Source organism: Lynx canadensis, chromosome F1 (genome assembly GCF_007474595.2).
Source record: "Lynx canadensis isolate LIC74 chromosome F1, mLynCan4.pri.v2, whole genome shotgun sequence".
NCBI lineage: Eukaryota > Metazoa > Chordata > Mammalia > Carnivora > Felidae > Lynx > Lynx canadensis.
This window is the reverse complement of record NC_044319.2, coordinates 41,077,179-41,103,095: the sequence shown is the minus strand read 5'-3', so window position 1 is coordinate 41,103,095 and position 25,917 is coordinate 41,077,179. Positions and strand designations below refer to the sequence as shown.

Sequence of the window (25,917 nt, the reverse complement as noted above, 5' to 3'; positions counted from 1 at the left end):
TCAATGATGGGGGTGGGGAATCTTTAGCAATTTAGTGATGTTAGAAGAGTAGTAGTTTGTAATAACAGTTTAATAGAAGAATTAATAGCAAATTATTATGGAAGCTGAGTTTTCTGTAAATAATGGGCAGACTTTGGAAGAAGCTAGCAGACCCTTCTAGGCTAATGAAATTAGGATATTTATATAACTGTGAGTGGTTGGGTTTAGTGATGACTGAATAAAGCATGAGGTGGGTTGATGAGAACTGGGAAGCTTCTAGGAGGAAAATTAGAGCTGTTCCCAATTCTGGTAGTGACATTTTCCCTCATTTATTCCCTGATCTTTGACTTTTCCCTATTTTTTTTTTTTTTTTGGCCTACCTGAGTGGAGATACTCTTGTAATCCCAAAGATTTTGGTCCATTCCTTAAATAATAGTAATTTTAAGGGTGGATCTCTCCTTTGTGGTGAGAAAGAAGCATGTTTTGAAGGTCTACTAATATAAACAATTTATAAGATTATAGTCACCTTGAGATTTCAGTTGGATTTTAGAAAATTCCTTTTTTTTTTAAAGGAAATACTTATATATGTGACACTTTTTTTTAAAGGCCATGAATATTAAAATAGAACCAGAAGAGACAGCAGAAGCCAGAACTCATAATCTGAGACGACGAATGGGTTGTCCAACTCCAAAATGTGAAACTGGTAAGAAAGTTTATCCATGAGTAGGAAAAAAGTAAAAAGTAAATAAGTACAAATATCATTCATTTGTTAATTAAGGAAACACTGTAGCAACTATTAAATACTAATCAGTGGATTGGGCCTTGAAATAAAATCTTAAAGTAGGTTAATGTCCCTGTTCTTGTAGTTAGTGACCAGTAGAAGTAAATATATATATATATATATATATATATATATATATATATATATATACACACACACATATTAGAAATACGATTCAGTTTCTCTACTGTCACTAATTGCTACTTTGAAATTTGGTTACATTGCATTCATTGTAAAGAAGTGATTAATGAGAAGCATAATTGCCTTTGACTGGATATCTGATAAGTTTATTTCAGGCATGGCAAGCTGATGTGCTTTCTAAATCTGAATTTTAGTTGATAATTGCTTGGCTGGCCATTGCTAGATGTTAGTCAATGAGAAGTAAGTTTAGGATTAAAAAGCTGTAAGAGAGGGCGTATAGGCAGGCACATACAAATGAAGACGTTATTAAAATTGGTTGTTCTTAGTGATTGGTAAGTTATTGGAAAGGCAGCTCAATGTAGTGGAAAGTAGATGATGGATTTTTAAAAATATAGGTCTGAATCTGAATCCTGGCTTAACCACTAACTAGTTGTATGACCTTCAGTATTTTTTGACTTCTTTTAATATCTGTTTTCTTGTCCTTGAAATGGATTTGTTGCAAAGGGTTAAATAATTCATGGAAAGCATTTAGCACAGCACCTACCAGAGGATAGTTCACTAATTGATAGCTAGTGTTTTAGCCAAGATTCTCAGTCTTTGGAACCAGGAAGTTGGGGTAGTATGTATCATAGTTTATGAAGGGATAATCTATATTGTGGAAGAGAGGCCGTTGGTGAATTGTTAGTCTCTTATAGTTAAGATCACGAGGAACCTGCTTTCATCAATATATGTTATGTCTCAGTAACATGTCATTAAGAAGACCACATCTTCAGCTCCTGTCTTAAAAGCTCCCAAACTGAGCAACATCTGCAGAAGTACCCACATTTAAATGTTGTGAGAGTTTGCATTTTATCATGAAGTAATGAGTACTTAGCCCTTGAACATGGCAACACTGGGTGCTGTTGCTGCAGTGAAAAGGAGGAGCAAAATTGTGTTTGTGTCCTGTGAGTGCTTGGGGTAGGGAGAGAGCAAGGTGAGTAAAGCGTAGTACCAGAAGAGCTAACTCAGACTACCTCTTACAGAGAGAGAAATGAAAAGCATCGTCAAGCAAGAACCCATTGAGAAGAAAGAGTACATTGTAGAAAGCGAGAAGGAAAAACCCAAGAGCCGATCTAAAAAAACCACCAATGCTGTGAGTTGATATGTTTAAACGCTTTTACCCCCCGGTTATCCTTTTGTGCCTTACTTAGGACTGCTAGTTTAGAGTGACAATTAAAAGACCTTTTCATGTCAGTTTGTAGTATCTTTCTAATTGAGAAAATACACAAATGCCTTATGAAGATAATAACACCTGGCGGCCTTGACGCCCATTTTTCTGGAGTACATTCAATTTAGAGACAAATAACGGTGAGCTAGATTATATGTGGAATGTTCATAAATTACTAGATCACCTCCAAATGAGCTGAAAGCTAGATCAAAAATCGTGTTGATGTTTTCCAACTTTACAACAAGGAAGGAAAAGGAAGGAAGGAAAAGAAAAGGAGTGGGGGGGAACAGGAATTGAGCACCAACAAGAGTTGGAGGACTAAGTAGTCATTTTCTCAAACGGAAACTTAAAAGTGAGGCTTTAGGACATTACAGAGATCTGGTTGCTTTTCTTCTCTGCCCCCTTCTGAGAGGCCAGTGAGTAGCTTGAACAAGTGCTTTTTATCTTGGAATTTGAAATTATTCCAATTAAGTGTTCTATTGATGAATACCATCTCTTCCCCCCTCCCCTCCCACCACTGGATAAAAAAAAAAAACAAAAAAACCCCACAGAAAATGATCAGAACCCAGGTTTTTATTTGATACAAAAAAAGACTGAAAAAGTGAGACTCCCTTATTAGTTGAATTAGCTTTCTATATTTATTGGAAATGTATTAGTTTTCAAGGGCTGCCGTAACAAAGTATCACAGACTGAGTGGCTTAAACAACAGAATTTATTTTCTCACATTTCTGGAGGCTGGAAGTCTAAGACCAAGGCGTCTGTAGGGTGGATTTTTTCTGAGACCTCTCTACTTGGCTTGTAGATGGTCATCTTCTCCCTGTATCTTCACATGGTTTTCCTCTGTACACATCTGTGTCCATATCTCCTTTTCATCAGTACTAATCATTGGATTAGGGCCCACTCATTATGATCTCATTTTACCTTCATTAACCTCTTTAAAGACCCTGGTTCCAAATCCAGTCACGTTCTGAGGTACTGGGAGTTGGGACTTCAAGGTATGAATTTGGCGGGGGGGGGGGGGGGGGACACAATAGAGCCTGTAACAGGTAATAACTGTGTATTTTTATCACTGTGTATTTGGGGAACTTCTTAACCATGAATCCTTAAATAGAATATAAAGTAATTTATTGTGGTTAATTAACTTAAACACTTTTCTTTCCTTTTGAACATGGAAAAATTGAATTTTTTATAAATTCTATTTTTGGTTAAGCTGACAATTTATTACCTGCTACTCTTCTAGATTATCATTCTCTAAATTACTAAAAGCTAGATATCTTAATAACGAACTTTAACTAAAATACACAACTGAAAAAGTTTAGAGATTATACTTTAGAGTTGGGAATGCATTAAGCATTGTGAAATATCTCTTATAAAAGGTAAAGCATTTTCACTTAAAATACTTCTTATGGGGTGCCTGGGTGGCTCAGTGGGTTAAACATCCAACTCTTGATTTTGGCTCAGGTCACGGTCTCACGGTTTGTGGGATCAGGCTCTGTGTTGGGCTCTGTGTTGACAGCATGGAGCCTGCTTGGGATTCTCTCCCTTTCTCTCTCTCTGCCCCTCCCCACTTGTGTATGCATGCACACACGATGCACACAGTCTCTCAAAATAAATAAATAAAATACCTCTTATAGAGGGTGAAGCATTTGCATTTGAAGGAGGATGGAGAGACTAGATTATGCCTAACCGATTATTCTTAGAATTTCACAAAATCAAATTGTAGCTCATGTCCCATTGTTTTGTACCTATTTTTATTGCTACAGGTAGATTTGTATGTCTGCCTCTTATGTGGCAGTGGCAATGATGAAGACCGGCTTCTTTTGTGTGATGGGTGTGATGACAGTTATCACACCTTTTGCTTGATCCCACCTCTCCATGATGTTCCCAAGGGAGACTGGAGGTGTCCTAAGTGTTTGGCCCAGGTAAGAATTAATGGCAGAGATGGCATTAGAGAATTTCCTTCAGAAAACTTTTTCTTTGCTTTTGGGTTTTAGATTTAGTAGTTGATAATAATGATGCTCAAAAAAAAAAAAAAAAAAAAAAAATTGGGCTGGACCTGAATAGGAAGGAGGTCTTGACAGTGAGTTCTATAGCCATGCAAGGAGCTAAGAGGCAGAAAAAAAATTTTTAACTACACCTAAAATGTTTTTTTCCTTTAAGAAAGCATTGCATGCTCTTTGCAAAACGTCTTAAAGACTGAATGATGTAAAAAAAAAATAGAAGCATGATTTTACAATCAGTAGGTAACGGTTATTTTGAAGTGTATCCATTCAGCCTTTTTTTCTGTTTTAAACAAACACTACGTAACTAATCTGTTTTTTAAATATATATAAATGAAATATAACTAATGTGTAAATAAAAATATTTTTTCCCTTCTTTTTCATTTTGGCAGGAGTGTAGTAAGCCACAAGAGGCATTTGGCTTTGAACAAGCAGCCAGGGACTATACCCTCCGTACTTTTGGGGAAATGGCAGATGCGTTCAAATCTGATTATTTCAACATGCCAGTCCATGTATGTACATACGTACTGCTTTGATACAGAATTTTAATAACTTTTGTAGAAAGATGTATCTGAAGACAAATTTGACTTGGTGCTTATTTTGATAGTCATTATGCACAGTGAACTTTTAATTTGTTTAGTAATATTAAAATTCTGTAATACTTTAAAATACATCCTGATTTTTCACTTGGTTTCTCTAAAGAGGGGCTTTTCCACACAAATTATACAGCATCAGTAACAGAATATTAGTAAAGGAGACCAACAGCAGTGCTTTTAGTTGAACAAAAGTACTGTAAAGAAAACTTTACACGGGCGCCTGGGTGGCTCAGTCGGTTAAGCATCATACTCTTGGTTTTGGCTCAGGTCATGATCTCCCAGTTTGAGCCCTGCATTGGGCTCTGTGCTGTCAGCGCAGAGCCTGCTTGGGATTGTCTCTCTCTCTCTCTCTCTCTCTCTCTCTCTCTCTCTCTCTCTCTCCCTCTCCCATGCAGTCTCTCTTTCTTCCAAAATAAATACATAAACTTAAAAAAAAAAAAAAGTTGTCAGTATTTAGTAGGACATATTAAAAAAAAGAAGAGGAAAACTTTACAATGTACTGAATGACTCCTGTGTGCAGGTCAGCATGCTTGCGTATGTTGTTATGTTATCGTAAGTATTATAAATTTTAGGGTGAGTTCATTTTAAATTTTCTTTTATGCTCTTAGAAGCATAAGCATGTTTCATTCAGCATTTAATGTTCCATCAAGTGAGTACACCAGAATTAAATGGTTTTCTACCGTAATTCTGGACACTTAGGTTGTATTTTTTCTCACTTACCAACAAAGTACTATAGCAGACACTTCACACATGTAGATTTCTTTAGCTGGATTATTTTCTTGGGATGCTTACTGAGGTCAGATGAATTTTCTCCCTTCTCTAATGGCTGTATCATTTATGGGAACCCAGCAGTATATGAGTGAATTTGTTTTTCCCTAAAAGCACTAACACTAGCTGTTAAGTTACTTAAAATGTTTGCCTATTTGATGGGCTTATAAATTCAAAATATGCTCTTTTGAATTTTCAGTTCTTTTGACACCTCATGTAGTGTATTATTTTCTGGTATGTTTGCTTCATCAGTTGGTGGTATGCATGTGACCTCTTCTATCTGTGCTTAGTTTTTCATTTTACTTAGAAGATGAGGATCTTGAGGGATCGCATTTAAGTTACCTGTCTCTAGACTCACGTGGGATTAACCACAGATCCTAGACACTCTGTCTGGTGGCTCTTTGTACTGCTGTAGAGTAATTGCTCTTTTGTTCACGTTTTGCACTCTTTTTTCATCATGGCTCCCTGCACCACTGTCAGCCAGGCCTAGTGAAAGGAGTGTAAAGTGCACCCAGGTAATGTGTTTGGACACCTCTCACGGATAAAGCGTCGTTCACACACAGCTGTTACTACTGTGTAATGGTCCATCAAGTTATGTATTCTATTTCCCATACAAAAAAGCATCTCCAGTTTTTGAATGTCAGAATTTTGCTTTCCTTGACTCCCTTTTAGAGTCGTAGCCAGGTTGGTGATAGAGGAACACAAATTCTTAATCAGTACTTACTCTTTAGTTAGACAGTTGCTTTCAGAAAATAATATGTATGTCTGAATTGCCTGGGATCAATTGTGGAACGTTATGGATATAATTTTCCTTAGGGTGCTATCCTATGATTCCTGTCACTTAGCTAATCTCTTCAGATTGGTCATGGGTAGTTTGTGAGTGTCTGAGAAAAAATTCATTTTTTTCTCTTCCTCATTGTTTTGTTTCCAGATGGTTCCCACAGAACTGGTTGAGAAAGAATTTTGGCGACTGGTAAGCACTATTGAAGAGGATGTCACAGTAGAATATGGAGCCGATATTGCCTCAAAAGAATTTGGCAGTGGCTTCCCTGTCCGAGATGGGAAAATCAAACTTTCACCTGAAGAGGAGGTAGGCTGTAGCTGTGAGGCACTTGTATTTCAAGCAGAGACCTGCATTTAAAGCTGATAGTTCAGCATATCCTTATCTAAAGGACATAGTACAGCATTCATGGCCTTACTGCAAAGATATGTATGGTTGGAACTTGAATTATCAATTAAAATTCTTTTTGGTTGGCTTAAAGTAATATTTATGATTACTTTCAGCACATTTTTGATTACTAGATTTTTAATGATTTCAAGAAAAGTAGAAGGAGCCCACAGAACAATTCTAGTCCCAGCTGTTCTACTACGGTGTGATGATGTGGGGAGATGCTTAACCTCCCCTGTGCCTTCAGTCCATAACTTTGGTTTCTCCTTCTGAAGAAAATTTGAGGGATTGGGACCAGACCTATTTATCTTTTAATTTCAGTGTTTATGAGTCTAGTATTTTCCACAATAGCAAACTTTTAGGAAGATTTTTTTTTTTTTAAAAACCTTTTTGAAATCTAACATATACATAGATGAGTACATAACAGTGTGCACAGCTTGATGAGTTTTCACAAACTGAATACACCCATGTAACCAGCACTAGAACAAGAATAAGGACATTACCTGTTATTACCAGACCTTACCCCTGAAGTTCCCCTTTTGTCCTCCCTCTTTTCCTACCTTCCCTGTCTCAGGACAACCACTATCCTGACTTGGAGCACCATAGGTTAGCTGGCCTGTTTTTGAACTTGATATAAACAGACTGATACGATGTATTTCCTCTGTAGCCAGAACAGAGGGAGTGGGCAGATACAGAAGTGTATACTATATGAGTCCGTTTATATAAAGTTCAGAACTGAGCAGAAGTAATATATGGGCATCTAAGAAGTCAGCATAGTGGTCTCCCCTCCTTTCCTCTGATCCCAGCCTTTTTGTTTTGAAGACTGTTTTCAGTCAGCTTTCTGAAATGTGCAGAATCTAAAACGTTAGCATGATGTAGCTAAACCTTTATACCTTGTTTGCTTCTTTCTTTTTAGGAATATCTTGATAGTGGCTGGAATTTGAACAATATGCCAGTGATGGAACAGTCTGTCCTTGCTCACATTACCGCTGATATATGTGGCATGAAACTTCCTTGGTTATATGTAGGAATGTGCTTTTCTTCATTCTGTTGGCATATTGAAGACCACTGGAGCTATTCGATTAACTACCTGCACTGGTAAGAAGTTCCAGATAACCTACAAATGGTATGCGAACTGGGCTGGAAACTACTTTTCGTCTCAGATGTGTCTTAACTCTTCAACTGTGTCTGAAGAGTAACGAGCTATTTTTTCCCCCCTTCAAGTTTTCACTACTGTTGGAACAGGCATCTTAACAAGTTAAGGCGGTGGCTCTTAAGGATTCCTAGGAAGTCGATAAATCCCCTGAAATTGTACACACACTATTTTTCAGGTACAACATGTTTCTGCAGAGAGGGTAGACAGATTTTAGTGAAAAATCTTTAGTCATGGAAAGATTAAAAAGCACTGAGCCTTGCTCTTACTATGGAAAAATCCCATTCCATGCCAGTGGCAGCTCAGATACCCTTTGGAAGAGTAGTGAAGTCTAGGTGCTAGAGTCCAGGTCCTTGGAACTGCCAGCTTCTATTTCGTGCTGCTGAATTCTGGCGTCATTATACATAGTAGAATGGGCTTCGTCAGTGCGTGTGTGCGTGGTGGCTGGGTGCACATATTCGGACTTTTTTTTAAACTCTAAGCAAAGCCATTTCTTCTTTCACATCTGTTTTTTTACCCCCTCCATTTCCCTTGCTTTTCTAAGTACAGAAATATTTGAAGATCTGTAACTCACTTAAGTCCCCACACGAGGAATTTGAGAATGTACCACAAGAAAGAGGGAGTTGGCAAATATATGTGGAGCATCAGTTCTGCTTCCCTAGGCAATTGCTCCCAGCTGTAAAATGAAGATTGTATTTACCATACCTCACAGGGATGTTACAGATTAATTGGTTGACAGTTTAAAGTGCTTTGAAGAATAAGAGCTCTTTAGAAATGCTAATTGCCTTATTAGTGTTTGATTTAACCTTGCGTGTCAGAACGGACAAGGGAAAAGGATGATGGAGAATTGCCATCCCTTGTCAATTGCTATAAGAAATTGTGGTAACCACATACCCTGTAGCTAACACGTTATCTTATATTCTTAGAAACTCTAGATATTTACACTTTCTAAAGGATCAGATAAAAATGGGAGGGAGGAGAGGGACCTGGGACAGAAAGTCTCATGTTCAAATTCTATACATTTGAAGGGGGGGACATGCATTATATAAGTTCAGATCACATTTCTAATGACACTCAGAACATTCCTATGTAGCATAATCTTAACAGAGCAGGGTCTGAAATATACGACTTGTGAACTATTTTGTTTGTGTTGTTGCAGACTGATTTTTTTCTAATGAAATTTCACGTTTATGTATTTCTTGAGATTGATTTATTTTTACAATCTGTTTCCAGGGGTGAGCCAAAAACCTGGTATGGAGTCCCAGGGTATGCTGCCGAGCAGCTAGAAAATGTAATGAAGAAACTAGCTCCAGAGCTCTTTGTGTCCCAGCCAGATCTTCTCCATCAGCTTGTGACCATCATGAACCCCAATACCCTGATGACTCATGAAGTGCCTGTATGTTCTGGGTCAATCCTCCTGCCACTCAGGCTTAATTTACCACTTCTCTTCCCTTACTCAGTTTTTTATCCATTGATTTGGTTATGTGTTCCATACCATAACTGCGTAACAGAAACAGCTGTTTGGTGTAATTGGATACTATACTGCAATAAGCCAGTCAGACTAGATCCTTGGACACCATAAAAACTAATTTGTTGCAGCTAATAACTAGGTTGCCAAGCAGCCATATTTTGCAAATACTAAGTGTGATGCTTTCTTTTTTTTTTTTTTTCCAGTGTCTAATTCAAGCTTTCTAAACCATAATTTTTCTTTATAGCTTTAGTCTTTCAATGCAACAAAACAAAGACCTTAATGTTATTTGTATAAATTACTGTGAAAATGTCTAGGTTCTGTTCTAATAATTAGATCTAAGCTCTAGTGTCAGAATCCTTTATACTCTGTCCCTACCTTAAAAAAAATTATGGAATCTATTTGAACTTAATTTTGAATGATAAACTGAAATGATCTCCATGCTTGGTAGGTCTTAGTTGTATTATACCTCCACCCCAATTAAGCTTACTTAAAGAGAAAATTTATTTCAAGCTCTTGAGCTTAGATTTCAGGGTTCCTACTCTAGACTGAAAGGTGCTGTCGTTGGTGATACCACCTCTGAGGTTGGTGTACAAAGTGACACTTACTTGTATATGGTTTCCTGTTGGAGAATGCTCTGAAGATATTTAGGGAGGCCAGAGTGAAACGTGTGAAGTTGAGGTGTCCATCTCAGTTAGCTAAGTTGAATGTAGATGGTACGGTTACTGCGCTAAAGTGCATTCCTGATGTTGCTGTGACCTAAATTTCATGCTTTGGGGGCCACAGGCTAGTAAGTGGGGACAGATGGAAAGGATTTTTCTTTGAGGGATCATAAATTATTCATGGAGACCAGCTTAGAAAATAATGACCAATAACTACCAAAATGCCACCATCTCCTTGTGTTGGTATTTTTCACATTGATTTTCCCCCCTCATATTGACTGATCTTTCTGACTTGTTATAAGTAACTTGCCCTAAATGAGATGTCTGGCCATGATTCTCAGTGATTTAGTTGAGGAACCCATGGGGCTTGATTCTGGACCCGCAGAGATGGATGAGTGAGCCTGTGCATTTGAGACTCAGAATTTAAGGGTTAAAGACAGATACTCTTTACACAGATAATGGAACGGTGGTGTGCTTTAACAGTGCTGTCAACTATGAGGCTGATGCACTAACTCTAGGGAGAATTAGAAAGGACTTGTAATGATCATTTGAACTAAGACTTGGAGCTCTGATAAAGAATATTTTTGGCAGATTTGGGGGTAGAGGGGAAGAACTATTCCCTGTAGAAGGGATTGTGCCCATGTGGTGGGTAGTGGTCTTCAAACTTCTGCCTGTATCTGAACCCCGAATGGCTGAACGTCACCCCCAGAGCTTCTGGTTCTGTTAGTCTGGGTGGTGCTCGAGAATTTGCATTTCCGAGTTCCCAGTTGGTGTTAATACTCTTAGTCCAGGAACTACATTTTGGACAAGATGGAGAGAGAGATGTTGAAAAGATTCTTAATTTTATTATTTTATGGGAGTAAGTTCAGCCTGAGGATCTGTGTGCCTAGAGCACTATAGGTTTTTTTAATTAAGAAGAAATTTTTAAAAAATGTTTATTTTTGAGAGAGACACTGTGGGCGGGGGAGGGGCAGAGAGAAGAGGGGGACAGAATAGCAGGCTCTGCACTGATAGCAGTGAGCCCACTGCGGGGCTTGAACTCATAAACCGTGAAATAGAGACTTGAGCTGAAATCGGAAACTCAACTGACTGAGCCACCCAGGCACCTCTGCTTCAGGCTCTGAGCTGTCAGCACAGAGCCCGATGTGGGGCTTAAACCCACAAGCCGTGAGATCATGACCTGAGCCGAAGTTGAATGCTTAACCATCTGAGCCACCCAGGTGCCCCTTCGTTGTCTTTTTGATACTAGCCATTCTAAGAGGTGTAAAATCTCTCATTGTGGTTTTGATTTGCATTTTCCTGATGATTAGTGATATTGGGCATCTTTTCACCTATCTGCTGGCCATCTCTATATTTTCTTTGGCAAAATGTCTACTCATGACTACGTTTCAATTGGATTATTATTATTATTATTATATTTTTTGGTATTGAGTTGTTGGATAATAATCCCTTAATGGATAGATAATTTGCAAATATCTTCTACCATTCAGTGGGTTGCCTTTTCATTTTTACTGATGGTTTCCTTTGCTGTGCAAAAGCTCTTTAATTTGTCGTAGTCCCAGTAGTTTATTTTTGCTTATTTCCCTTGCCTGAGGAGAACCTATCCAGAAAAATGTTGCTAAGGCTGATGTCCAAGAGACTGCTGCCTTAATACACGTTTTTTTTGTTTTTTTTTAAGTTTTTTATTTTGAGAGAGAGGGAGAAAATATGAGTCAGGGAGGGGTAGACAGAGAGGGAGAGAGAGAGAATCCCAAGCATGCTCTCCATTGTCAGCACAGAGCCTGACACGGAGCTTGAACCCACAAACTGGTGAGATCGTGACCTGAGCAGAAGTCAGATGCTCAACCGACTGAGCTACCCAGGCTCCCCAATGCAGGGTTTTGTTTTGTTTTTTTCTTCTTTGAGTGGGTGGTGAGAAAAGGGGAATTGTTGGGAGGGAAGTTTGAGGCCTAAATCAAGATCGCTGTATGGGATGACTGGTGGTAGGAGATCCTATTTTGGTATAATAAAATTAGAATATTCTTAACTGTAGCTATATTTAGAAAGATGTGTCCTAATCCTGGATGTAACCAAATTTTTGTAGTAAAAGCCGTGTGTTGTATTCAGATATTAATAATCAGCCTACTAGTCTGGGGTACTATTCCATCTTGTGACAGAAACGAGTATCTCTGTGATTCTTCTACCGTAGTTCTTTTTTTATGGTTCACTTTTAGTTAGCAGAAAGCTTCCCTTTCTGGAGACTTATCTGATAGTCTGTGCCCAGTTTGTCTTTCACGGATGTCACTAAAAATCTCCAATTTCTGTCTCTATAGGTTTACCGAACTAATCAGTGTGCTGGGGAGTTTGTGATTACGTTTCCAAGAGCCTACCACAGTGGTTTTAATCAAGGTTTTAATTTTGCTGAGGCTGTTAACTTCTGCACTGTTGATTGGGTATGTAATTATGACTTAGTGAGCCTTTTCAAATGTATTGTTTCCCTACAGAAATGGTATATAATACTTTAAAAGCTTTCATGTGTATGGTTGCTTAAACCTGTTGCTGCTCAAATGGCTGGTTTACAAATTGTTTACCATCCATAGTGAGATAGAGTACTTGGCACCACATTGTAAAGCAAGCCTGTACTAACTAAGCGCACTACTGGGTTCAGCTGATAATGTTTTTCTTCTGTAAAAGTGAGACTTGATGAATAAATGAGTCTGTTGATTTACATTTTCGGTGAAATTCAGGATTTCATTGCAAACTCATAACAAACAGTTCAGTCTTAAGACTATACAGCAGTAGCTTAAATTATCTACAGGACAGCAATTTTCAATGATATATTTGGTTTTGGTTGTAGATTTTTTTTTTTTTTAATATTTATTTATTTTTGAGAGAGAGACAGAGACAGAGCATGAGCAGGGGAGGGGCAGAGATAGAGAGGGAGACACAGAATCCGAAGCAGAATCCGAATCTGTCAGCCCAGAGCCTGACACAGGGCTCAAACCCATGAACTGCAAGATCATGACCTAAGCCGAAGTTGGATGCTTAACTGACTGAGCCACCCAGGCGCCCCTAGATTTTTTTTTTTTAATGTTTGTTTATTTGGAGAGAGAGAGTGCGAGCAGGTGAGAGGGAGAGAGAGAATCCCAAGCAGGCTCAGGCTCTGTGCTGTCAGCACAGAGCCTACGTGGGGCTTAATCCCATGAACCACAAGGTCATGACCTGAGCCAAACCCAGGTGCCTTGTAAAGTAGACTTTTTGTATTAGTAATATTACTTTTCATTTACATAAAAAGATCTAGTTTAAGTGTGTGATGTTAAATCTAACGAATTATAACCTTGTTTCAGTGCTTTCCTGTGTAATAGTACCACCTGTATCTAAAATTATTTTCTGTTCTACCTTGGAGCATTATTATTTCCTGGAGTAGGTTAACCCACACTGGTTCAGCATAGTTGTTTCAGGAAATGTGTAAATTCACATGTCCAGCTAGAGTTTACATTGTTATAGACAATAATACATTGTTAATACTTCTTTTTTTTTTTAAGTTTATTTATACCCAGCGTGGGGCTTGAACTCATGACAACTGAGATCAGGAGTTGCATGCTTTTCTGACTGAGCCAGCTAGTCACCCAAGTCCATTGTTTTTTTTTTAACTGCCTAATATGCCAGATCTTTTGAGACGCAAAGATTAAAAAAAAAAGGCCCAAGGCTTCTTAGAGTCTGGTTTTAGGGTTGATATTTGTATTATGACCCAGAATATCATATTTAGTAATTTGATAATGGTCAAAAGTCTTTGGAAATAGGAAGGAGAAAGGTGAATGAATGTCATGTATTCTCTGTCTTTTGACCCAGCTGCCATTAGGCCGACAGTGTGTGGAGCATTATCGTTTGCTTCACCGCTATTGTGTATTTTCCCACGATGAGATGATTTGCAAGATGGCTTCCAAGGCTGATGTACTAGATGTCGTAGTGGCTTCAACTGTTCAGAAAGACATGGCCATTATGATTGAGGATGAGAAAGCTTTAAGAGAAACTGTCCGTAAATTGGTAAGGTTCTGGAATCCTTCTAATTGCATATCTCAGGGCATTACTTAGTAAAATTCTTACACATATTAGTACCATTTTAAGAAGTCTTTTCTTAGTCTAATCTCCTTTAAGACCATTCTGATAGATATGTATTAGTATCTCTTTGTGGTTTTAATTTCTGCTTCTCTAATGGCTACTGATTTATTGAACATCTTATCATGTGTGTACTTATTTACTACTTGTATATGTATCTCTTTGATAAGTGTCTGTTCAAATGTTTTGTCCCAGCCCCTTTTTATTGGATTGTTGTGAGACTTCTGTGTATTCTGGATGCCAATCCTTTGTCAGATGGGTGCTCTACACATATTTTCTTCTAGTCAGTGGCTTGTCTTTTCATTCTTTTTTTTTTTTTTTTAACGTTTATTTATTTTTGAGACAGAGAGAGACAGAGCGTGAACAGGGGAGGGGCAGAGAGAGAGGGAGACACAGAATCTGAAACAGGCTCCAGGCTCTGAGCTGTCAGCACAGAGCCTGACGCGGGGCTCGAACTCACAGACCGTGAGATCATGACCTGAGCCGAAGTCGGACGCTTAACCGACTGAGCCACCCAGGCGCCCCTCTTTTCATTCTTAAAGCAGTGTCTTTGTAAAAGCAGAAGTTTATTTTGATGAAGTTCAATTAAGCAGTTGTTTCTTTTTTGCATCTCTTTTATGTCCTTAAGAAATCGTATCTAACCCAAAGTCACAAAGACTTTCTCCTGTATAGTCAGTCACCTAGAATTTTTAGTGTTAGGTTTTACATATGAATCTTCAACTCATCTCAAGTAATTTTTATTTATGGTGTAAGGTGTGGTGTGGGTTGGGATGACTCTTTTCTTCATATGGGTGTCTCGTTGCTTTAGCACCAGGTCTTGAGAAGACTGTTCTTTTTCTGTGGAAATGCCCAGGCACCTTTGTGTTGAAATTCGACTCACCTATATGGGTCTATTTCTACATTCTGTTGTATTCTCTTAATTTATGCATTTATCTATTGCTGTTACCCTATGCTGTTGATTACTGTAACTTTGTAATAAATCTTGAAATGAGGTAGTGTGAGTCGTACAACTTTGTTCATTTTAAAAATTGGTTTGGCTATCTTAGTTCCTTTGCTTTACATATAAATTTGAGAATCAGCTTTTTGATTTCTACCAAAAAACCTGTTAGGCTTTCATTGGAACTCCATTAAGTCCATGAATATAGTTGGGAGAATTGATATTTTAACAATGTTCACTCTTCCAGTTCATGGACATAGTATATCCACCATTTATTTAAGTCATCTTGATTTCATTCATTCAGTATTTTGTAGATTGCAGCATACAGATCTTATACATAGTTTCTTGGGTTTATAATTATATACTTTATGTTTTTTGGTACTGTTATAAATGATACTTTAAAACAATTTTTATTTCAAATGGTTTATGGCTTATATTTATAAATATAATTGACTTATGTATATTGACTACTTGTTACTGCAACCTTGCTAATAAACTCAATTGTTTATTAGCTTTTGTTAGACTGTTGGGGACAGTGGTATCTGCAAATAAATAGTCACATTCATTTTTTTTTTTTTTTAATGTGCTGTTTTAGATAGAATCCTTGAATTTTGACTCCCTGAAGCCTGTACAGATCAACAACAGCTTACTCACCTTCCCCTGATACTTTACAGTTAGGGAAAACAATGCCCAGAGGGTTTAAGTGCCTTTACCAAGGTCTTATATCAATAATGGTAACTCATTTTTGAAACTTTGAGAACTTAAAATTTTTTTCTAGATGTGCAAATTTACAAACTAAAATTAGGCAAACTGTATATGGGTCATTCTCAAGGAAAATCTGTAAAGTTGGTCCTTAATCTCATTTTAAGTAAAAGTGCAACCATTTTTATTTCCAAGTCCTTTTTAATGATCAGTTCCAGTTTAAAACCAAAATTCATTCATTAGTGGTTTCCTTACTCTCCTCTGTCGTTGTTGGCCCTTGTAATCAGGAAGTAAAATGGTCAAAAGGTTAAAATACAGAGTAACAGTAAAACAAAGGAGCTTGGTGTCTCATAAATTGACTTAATCAGCTTCTGGCACTTTCATGGTTGGATTTGGATTCCCTTTTAGATAAGGAGAAAAGGTGGTAAACGCTTGATCTTTGAGTGACAAAAGTATATCCTAGAGGGCTTTCTAGGTGTCAGGTGGTACAAACTGCAGTTGAAATTTACTGGTTCAGTATCTTATTTTTCTTGATACTGTTTCAATTAGGAAATACTTTATTATGACTGTAGTCTTTATTGTATGTTTTTCTAACATTTTGGATAAATAATAATCCCTTTAGATAACTTTTTCATTTGAGAGCTGATCCACCACTAAGCATCTTCCCATCAATAATCCCTTCATGACAGTCTTTTCCTCTTCCTTCCTTTTTATTTACTCTTGTTCTTTTTATTACTCTGAATTCCTGTATAATATTTCCTCTGAGGTAGAAAGTATATACATTTCTTTTGCTTTTACCGTCTATATCCAGATTATGGACAGAGCCAATTTGTAGTAGAATAAACAGCTAATGTCAGTAGTTCACGATCCTATTGATAACTGTTTTCATACATACTCTGATCACAATGACCAAACATAAGGGCCTACCTTGTCCAAAAAGAGGTTCTCTCTAAACAAATGAGGTAGTTTACCTTGCCCATAGTAGCTAGGTTGTTGTTACTTTGTATTCCAGACATTTTTAATCATGCACTCCTATTTTCGTAAGGCCCTCCCACCCACTTTTTTTTTTTTTTTTTTAACTCAGCTGTTATGTAGTTTTCTTGGGGGCCGGTGGATTATATTATCCTTTGGAGGTCTCTAAAGTACACTTTATTTTAGGGAGTAATTGATTCAGAAAGAATGGATTTTGAGCTGTTGCCAGATGATGAGCGTCAGTGTATAAAATGCAAAACGACATGCTTCATGTCTGCCATCTCCTGTTCTTGTAAACCTGGCCTGCTTGTTTGCCTGCATCATGTGAAAGAATTGTGTTCCTGTCCCCCTTATAAATATAAACTGAGGTGAGTAGGAAAAATGATCTTTTCTTTGGAAAACCCTAAATCCTTAATAAAAGCTCTGTGGCATTCCTGTTCCAGGGCTGAAGTACTGCGTGTAAAATATGTGATTTTCTCCAAGCCCAGACATCTCAAAACTATGTCTGCTCCTCTGTTTCTAGGTATAGATACACTCTGGATGATCTCTACCCCATGATGAATGCATTGAAGCTTCGAGCAGAATCCTACAACGAATGGGCCCTGAATGTGAATGAAGCTTTGGAGGCAAAGATTAACAAAAAGAAAAGTATGTGATATTCTTGGTGATTGGCAGATTGGGACTGATTGTAATGTAGCCAACATAGTTACCAATGAACAGGTTACTTGAAACGACCTGATGCTGGTTTACGGAGTGTTAGCAGAGAAAGTTATAAAGCCACTAGTGGATGAGGCAGATGCCCTTTACATCACAGGAAAATCTTGATACATGAATTGTACAAGATCGTATATTTAACAAAGATCATAGTATTCGGAAACAGAATAACTTTTACACTTCTTGTCTCAGTACAAAAATGTTTCACATTTTATATGGAACCTTAGAAAAACATTTTTTTAAAAAAACTAGATCTCAGGACACCTGGGTAGCTTAGTTAAGTGTCCAAGTGTTGATTTCAGCTCAGGTCATGATCTCATGGTTTGTGACTCACAAACAGGGCTCATGTTGGGCCGTGTGCTGACAGCAGAGAGTCTGCTTATGATTCTCTTTGCCCCTCCTCTGGTCACTCGTGTGCGCCCGCTCTCTCAAAATAAATAAATAAACATTAAAAAAAATTAAAACTAGATCTCAAGACAGAGGTAGCGTGTTATTAAATTATGGGTCTCTGGTTTATCATTGCCCCCACCTCTCTTCTCTTTTAAGTAGGCTCTGCACCCAGGGTGGAGCCCATCGTAGGGCTTTTGAACTCAGAACCCTGAGATTAAGAGTCAGATGCTGAACCAACTGAGCCATCTAGGCACCCCTCTGGTTTGTCACATTTTAGTGCTAATCAAAGTCAAAGTTTCTGTCTCTTGTTACTACCTTGAAAGTCACTACTTCCTTTCCCATCTCTTTCTTTTCTTTTCCTTTCCTTTCCTTTTCCTTTCCTTTCCTTTCCTTTCCTTTCCTTTCCTTTCCTTTCCTTTCCTTTCCTTTCCTTTCCTTTCCTTGTCTTGTCTTTTTTTAAGTTCATTTATTTTGAGAGAGACAGAGACAGCATGATCAGGGGAGGGGCACAGAGAGAGGGAGACAGAAGATCCCAAGCAGGCTCTGTGCTGCCAGCAGAGAACCCGACACGGGGCTCCAACTCACGAAACTGTGAGATCATGACCTGAGTGGAAACCAACAGTCGGACGCTTAACTGACTGAGCCACCCAGGCACACCCCCTCCCCGCCATCTCTTTCAGAGTGTTTTCACTTTCTTTCCTTTCTGTAGTCCCAACAGGTAAATCTGCCCTTCTTTTACTTAGGGGAAGGTCTCAGTATCACTCTCTCTGAGCACACTGCATACTTGCCAAGTGCAGGAGACAGGAGTGGTCTGTGTAACAATAAGAATCTGCTTTTGCTCTGTTTTGACAAATCTGTTGTTTTCCATATCTTAAACATTTCAGGTCTAGACATTTCCATATTGAAGAGCAACTCTAGGCACTTGTGAAAACACTCCAAAGTGTTCTAACACTGGCTGGCACCAGTGTTAAAGGGGGCACTTGGCTGGCTCTTTTGGAAGGGCATGTGACTCTTGATCTCTAGGTCATGAGCTTGAGCCTGACATTGGGCATAGAGATTACTTAAAAATAAAGGAGACTTAAAAAATAAATAAAAACACTCTACCTTCAGCCAAAAAATAAAAATGAGATGGACAAATCTGTTAATATCTTAAAACACCACAAGTATTTTAGATAACTGATAAAAGCAAACCTTTCCTATGTGTTTCATACCACTCGTATAAACATACTGATTACAGAAAAGATGACCTTTTGTTTATTATTAGGCCTTGTGAGCTTTAAGGCTTTAATTGAGGAATCGGAAATGAAGAAATTCCCAGACAATGATCTTTTGCGCCACCTTCGCCTAGTCACACAGGACGCGGAGAAGTGTGCTTCTGTTGCTCAGCAGCTGCTTAATGGCAAAAGGCAAACTAGGTATGTACTTCTGTTTGAGGTTGCACTCTTAAGTGGCTCTACTTGGCAACCTGTTGTGAATTGGTTTTTCCTTCTGTCCTGTATTCCTGTGACACTGAATAGGGGAATGGTGAATATATTATATCCTCATGGCTTCCTCGGGCCTTTGCCTTTACAGATACCGATCTGGTGGAGGAAAATCCCAAAATCAATTGACAGTGAATGAACTCAGACAGTTTGTGACACAACTGTATGCTCTTCCATGTGTCCTCAGTCAAACGCCTTTGCTAAAGGTAACTATAGAGGGATCTGTGGGAAAGTACTTTGGTAGTCCTATACAGTGAAACCTTGGTTTGCGAGCATAATTCGTTCCAGAAACATGCTTGTGATCCAACACGCTTATATGTCAAAGAGATTTTCAAGAACCGTTGGCTCAGTTGTGATCATGTGACATTTGGTGTCATGTACTACCTGTGTTATAAGACCTTGCTTGTTTATGAAGTTAAAATTTATTAGAAATGTTTGCTCATCTTGCGGAACACTCGCAGAGCAAGTTATTCGCAATCCAAGGTTTCGCTGTATTTTGTAAATAAATTCAGATGACATGCTTAAGTCATCTTGAGTGGTTAGTTTGTACATTTCTTTGCAGATGTTTGTAATAACCTACTTGAGTGTTGTGTGTGTGTGTGTGTGTGTGTGTGTGTGTGTGTGTGTGTGTATAAAGAGATTATAACAGGTCTACAAAGGAGAAATAAAGTTGGAAATTTTTACCTTGCAAGTGACCACCTGCTACTCCTCACAGTTGGTAAAAGGTCTGTGATAGTCACTAGTTTTAGCTGTCAGTTGGCTTATGTGTTATGTCATTTATCCACGTTATTGATAAAATCGCATGAGATGGAAGGAGCATCACATTGAATATGTACTAAAGATTCTAAGTATGAAAGAAACCAGTTACTGAAATTACTATTTTTATACAACAACCTGTGTTTTTTTAGGATCTCTTGAATCGTGTAGAAGATTTCCAACAGCATAGCCAGAAATTGCTTTCTGAGGAGATGCCCAGTGCTGCTGAGCTGCAAGACTTGCTAGATGTCAGCTTTGAATTTGATGTTGAACTTCCACAGCTTGCTGAGATGCGTGTCCGTCTGGAGCAGGCCCGCTGGCTAGAAGAGGTGCAACAAGCTTGCCTAGACCCCAGCTCCCTTACACTAGATGATATGAGACGTCTCATAGACCTAGGGGTGGGTCTAGCCCCATATTCAGCAGTGGAGAAAGCAATGGCCCGGCTTCAGGAGCTGCTTACGGTGTCAGAGCACTGGGATGACAAAGCCAAGAGTCTTCTCAAGGCCAGGTGAAAAAGCAAACTCACCTCTCTCTTGGGGAGGGTTGGGTAATAATATCCATGTTAGAGCAATAGAGCACAGTCGTTGGCATGTGACAGGTGTTCAGAAGCTACAGTTGTGCGTGTAGAATACACGTAGAAAAGAAAATAGTGGAGATATTTGGGGCTGCTTTGGAACTCGGGTAAAAGAATACTAGTTTCTTCTTTACTGATTGTGAAGTGAATGATTCATATGGACTTGCCTTTTATAGAGTTGTTTTAATGAAATTTTTTTTGGAAGCCGATGAAACCATCTTTGAGAGAATAAAAGTTTTACAATTAAGTGGAAAACTATTTAAATTCGCAGTTAATAAGAACGCAAGGAGTTTTTTGAAATGTCTGAGAGTTAATATGCACTGTTCTGTAAAATGAAGATAGTGCCAGTAATTGCCAACAGGAGTGGGAATGTACATTTGTGCTGTTGCTTAGTAATTCAGGACACCTTATCTGTGTTTGAGAGATTTGATTGGACTCAGGCAAATCATCTGAGTGGAAAAAGATCAGCCCCTCCCTAATTCTGCTTTCTGTCTGATACATCTTCGTTGGTCCAATTGACAGTGTTAAAAAATTCATGGTTGTAGACATTCTTTTGTAACCCTAAAATAGTGGTCGTTGAGCAGAGAGCACAACATTTTTTGATGCTGTGCTTTTGGTGTGTTGATACCCTAGAGAATTAAAATTTTCCTAACAAAATTACATGAGTCTTGACAGTATATTTAGTAAAACATAGTAAATTATCACTAAGTTACCATCTGCAAATGAAAAGTCCGTGGTTATACCAGCATAAAATCAAGAATAAGTAGAACTTAAATGCTTTACCGAGTCATTTCCTTTATCTTAGGATGCTCTTAAGTTTTATGCAGACATTTGAAACTTTTGTTAAGTTGTGATATCTAGTAGCTGTTGACATTTGAAAAAATGTATTTGCTATACTGAATTTCCTTTGAAATGGTTTTTCTAGTTTCTTTAGGAAACCTTAAGAAAAATGAACCACCATATAACGTGTTAAGTAGTTCTTATATTTCATTTTTGTAGACCTCGGCATTCATTGACTAGCCTTGCTACAGCAGTTAAGGAGATTGAGGAGATCCCCGCTTATCTGCCAAATGGTGCGGCTCTGAAAGACTCAGTGCAGAGAGCCAGGGACTGGCTTCAGGATGTAGAGGCCCTGCAGGTTGGTTTAAGAAAAAAATGTCTTGGGTGTGTAAGTGCATCTAAGAAGAACAGTAATTGAAAAATTGTAAAGGGTACTATGTTGGATCTCACCACACAGATTCAGTGTTTTTGGTTGGCCAAATTAATAATTATAGTCAAACTTTTTTAAGCTTATTTATTTATTTTGGGAAAGAGAGCGAGAGAATTCCAAACAGGTTGTGCACCACTATTGCAGAGCCCAGTGCAGGGCTCGATCTCACAAACTGTGAGATCATGACCTGAGCTGAAGTTGGACACTTAACTGACTAAGCCACCCAGGCGCCATGATTGTATTGGAACTTATGTAGGTGTACTTACCTACCACCTATTACCCTGACCATTTGGCTCAAATATTTAAAGTTTAGATAATTCAACCAACTTTTTTCTGGGAACTTGGGAGCCTCTCTTAACAAACTTGAGTACTTGGTAGAGGATTGAAGAAAAACTAAAATTGAACTTGTGGGAGAAAAGTAGTTCCTTCCTTCCTTCCTTCCTTCCTTCCTTCCTTCCTTCCTTCCTTCCTTCCTTCCTTCCTTCCCTCTTTTCTTTTCTTTTCAATTTTCTTTTCTTTCTGAAAAAATTTAGATTTAGGCAGTGGGATTCAGTTTAGATGATTCCAGTTTTGTTGGCAACATCCAAAGCATCATAGTCGGGAGCCAGTCAAACATATGCCTTCTCTCCATTGGGCCTGATCAGTGTGTGTTGACCTTGTCCACATCAGTGTCCTAGAGCTTCTTCATAGCCTGTTTGATCTGGCGCTTGTTGGCCTTGACATCCACAGTGAACACAAGTGTGTTGTTGTCTTCTATTTTCTTCATGGCTAACTTGGTAGTCAGGGAGAACTTGATGATGGCATAGTGGTTAACTTGATTCTCTTGGGGGTGCTCTTTTGAGGATATTTGGGCTGCCTTTGGAGACCCAGTGTCTTGGGCCATTGGAATGTAGGCAATTTGTGGATCTTTTTGTGTGTGTGTGTGACTGTGGATGCCATTCAGCACCGCTTTCTTGACCTTCAAAGCCTTTGCTTTGGCTTTGGGAGGGGCAGGGGCTTCCTTTTTTTTTTTTTTTTTTTTTTTTTGTTTGTTTGCCTTTGGTGCCATCTTTGTGGAAGGGTGAGAAAGGTAGTTTTCAATCTTTGATGAGTACAAATGTCTCTTGTTCGTTTGTTAATCTGGTTGTTTGATTACATAGCCAAACTAGGCCCCAAGGCGCAGAAGTTTTCACCAAGTAGTGATTGATTTATTTATTTTTTAAAAAAAAATTTTTTTTTCCGACGTTTTTTATTTATTTTTGGGACAGAGAGAGACAGAGCATGAACGGGGGAGGGGCAGAGAGAGAGGGAGACACAGAATCGGAAACAGGCTCCAGGCTCTGAGCCATCAGCCCAGAGCCCGACGCGGGGCTTGAACCCACGGACTGCGAGATCGTGACCTGGCTGAAGTCGGACGCTTAACCGACTGCGCCACCCAGGCGCCCCTCAAGTAGTGATTTAAACAAAAGTGCCTCCTGATCCCTACAAAAGAAATGAAAGTTAACAAGTTCCAAAGTAATTCTCTATAGTAATTAGCACCAAATATATGTGGTCCAATGTTAGATGTTATATTTAAGGAGTTGCCTATATATTAAAAAAAGAGTTGAATTCACTTGTAGCGTTATCAAAGTACAGACAAAATGCATTCTGTGATTTACCCAGTTTCACCTGGATAACTTCATTCGAAAAGTAGTTGGTGGGGAGTGTCTTCCTTTATCTCTGTAATCATTGTAAATCAGTAGTAAGTCTAATAATGGACCTATTGAGAAAAAAGACCTTTGAATTATTTAATGGGCTAGGTTTTTAAAAATTTAGTCTATCTCATTCTTGAGTCGCAAGTTCTGTTTTGTTGAAGCCATTGGATTCTAAGAATAAAATACTATCTGGTTTTCTGAATATTTAATTTTAAGTAGTGCTAATTGATCAGTTTCTAATAAGAAATGCCAAACCACACAGTTTTAGCCAGATGTTTATAACAAAATATCTGGGTATTTATTTTAGTTAAAAGGGAAGAGAAGATATATTGTTTGGTAAATATTATTACATAATTAAGATGTGACCCCAATTAGCCAAAGAAGAAATGAAGGGAAGTATTTACTGTGTACATAAACTTCCTTAATGGGAGTTTTGTTGTTTTTTTTTAAATTTTTTTTTTTAACGTTTATTTATTTTTGAGACAGAGAGAGACAGAGCATGAACGGGGAAGGGTCAGAGAGAGGGAGACACAGAATCCGAAACAGGCTCTAGGCTCTGAGCTGTCAGCACAGAGCCTGACGCGGGGCTCGAACTCACGGACCGTGAGATCATGACCTGAGCCGAAGTTGGCCGCTTAACCAACTGAGCCACCCAGGCGCCCCCCCCCCCTTTTTTTTTAACGTTTATTTATTTTTGAGACAGAGAGACAGAGCATGAACGGGGAAGGGTCAGAGAGAGGGAGACACAGAATCCGAAACAGGCCTTAGTGGGAGTTTTAGATGCAGGTTCTTGTTAATGATGGTTGGAACTATAGCGATTAGTTTTAGTTTTGGTCCCCCTTTTCACTTATGATTGATGGCAGCCAGAAAGGTAAGGTGAGGTCATTGAATTAAGAAGAGATAAGCATGTGAAATCAGAAAGAGGACATATTTCTGGATAGTCTTATACTTTGTTCATATTTTGTAATGTATATGTTACTTACTACTGTGTTTTCAATAGTGCCCACAAGGGCAAAAAGTAAGTTTTGCTCCATTCCTGAAATAATAGCCTGATCTTTACTTGTATCATATACTTAAGGACATAATGGAGAGGTGTGACTAACAACAAGGAGCCTTTTCATATTTAGTGGATTATGTATTTTACAATGTTATCCAGTATTCTGCTTTATACACAGGAAGTATTCCATTTATTTCTAAATTGAATACTATAAGATAGCATATAATTTGTGAGTCACCTTTTTTAAGTGTCCAGCAGAATAATTTTGTCCATACGGTTCCAGTCCTGTAAGAATAAATACCAAAAGCAGTGAAACATCAGGGCGCCTGGGTGGCTCAGTTGGTTAAGCACCAGACTTCGGCTCAGGTCATGATCTCGTGGTTCGTGGGTTCGAACCCCATGTTGGGCTCTGTGCTGACAGCTCAGGGCCTGGATCCTGCTTCAGATTCAGTGTCTCTCTCTCTTTCTCTGCCCTTTCTCGGCTCACACTCTGTCTCTCTCAAAAATAAATAAACGTTAAAAAAAAAAAGGCAGTGAAACATCAAGCTTCCTGTCTATATTTAGTTTTCCCCATGTTTCCCAAGAATGTCCCTTCTGGTTGTTTATCTAGTCCATGACCACATGTTGCACCTAATTGAATCTTGCATTGTTTTCCTCCTTACCCTACTTTTTTTCATGTCAGTGTCTAGAACAGTTATCTTATGGTAAGTTCTATCTTCTAGATTTGTCTGGTTATTTCTTTGTGGTGTATTCTATCTTCCGTATTTCCTGTAAATTGGAAGTTAATTTCTTAGCCTTAATGGATTCAAGTTAAATATTTTTTACTTAGAATAATATTGGAATATCAGGCGATATTTGTATACCTTGTATTGTATCACATTAGGAGACACATAGGATGACTTACTTAGTGATGCTAAGATTTACCATTGTATTAGAGCGACATCAATGTCCCCTATCCCGCAACTTAATGCTTTTATTCTTCCACTTTGGGTATCTCATTCTCAGAGTCCCAGTACTGACAGCATCAGCATCACCTGCAAGCTGGTTAAGAAATGCAAATTCATGGACTCTTCCCTGGTGACCTCAATCAGAATATCTGGAAATGAGGCCCAGGAAACTGTTTAAATAAGCTTTCCAGATGATTCTTAACACATACTAAAGTTTGAGAAGCAGTGGGACTTTTCACCTCATTTTAGTTTTCTGAATAATTTTGAAGTTTATTTATTTTTCAGAGAGAGTGCACATGCATGTGTACCTGAGCAGGGAGGGGCAGAGGGAGAGGGAGAGAGAGAATACCAAGCGGGCTCTGTGCTGTCAGCGCAGAGACTGATGTGGGGCTCGAACTCACGAATTGTGAGCTCATGATCTAAGCAGAATCAAGACTCAGACTGCTTAACTGACTGAGCCACCTGGGCACCCCAGTTTTCTGAATGATTTATACTGAGTTAATTTATCATTGGATGGATTGGAATAAAGTACTGTTGCTTTTC

At 38.5% G+C, this 25,917-nt stretch overlaps 1 protein-coding gene across 1 annotated transcript in view; it reads left to right on the top strand.

Moving 5' to 3' along the window:
- The window catches only part of KDM5B (lysine demethylase 5B), a 78,556-nt gene that overhangs the window by 39,951 nt on the left and 12,688 nt on the right, over positions 1 to 25,917 (top strand). The window contains exons 6-20 of the mRNA XM_030302099.1: positions 586 to 682; positions 1,924 to 2,033; positions 3,872 to 4,030; positions 4,501 to 4,620; positions 6,404 to 6,562; positions 7,557 to 7,738; positions 9,027 to 9,189; positions 12,236 to 12,355; positions 13,755 to 13,949; positions 16,819 to 17,000; positions 17,156 to 17,280; positions 19,001 to 19,151; positions 19,309 to 19,423; positions 20,126 to 20,481; positions 21,547 to 21,685. Of these exons, the coding sequence (XP_030157959.1) occupies positions 586 to 682; positions 1,924 to 2,033; positions 3,872 to 4,030; positions 4,501 to 4,620; positions 6,404 to 6,562; positions 7,557 to 7,738; positions 9,027 to 9,189; positions 12,236 to 12,355; positions 13,755 to 13,949; positions 16,819 to 17,000; positions 17,156 to 17,280; positions 19,001 to 19,151; positions 19,309 to 19,423; positions 20,126 to 20,481; positions 21,547 to 21,685 (2,373 nt within the window). The remainder of the gene's footprint in view (positions 1 to 585; positions 683 to 1,923; positions 2,034 to 3,871; positions 4,031 to 4,500; positions 4,621 to 6,403; positions 6,563 to 7,556; positions 7,739 to 9,026; positions 9,190 to 12,235; positions 12,356 to 13,754; positions 13,950 to 16,818; positions 17,001 to 17,155; positions 17,281 to 19,000; positions 19,152 to 19,308; positions 19,424 to 20,125; positions 20,482 to 21,546; positions 21,686 to 25,917) is intronic.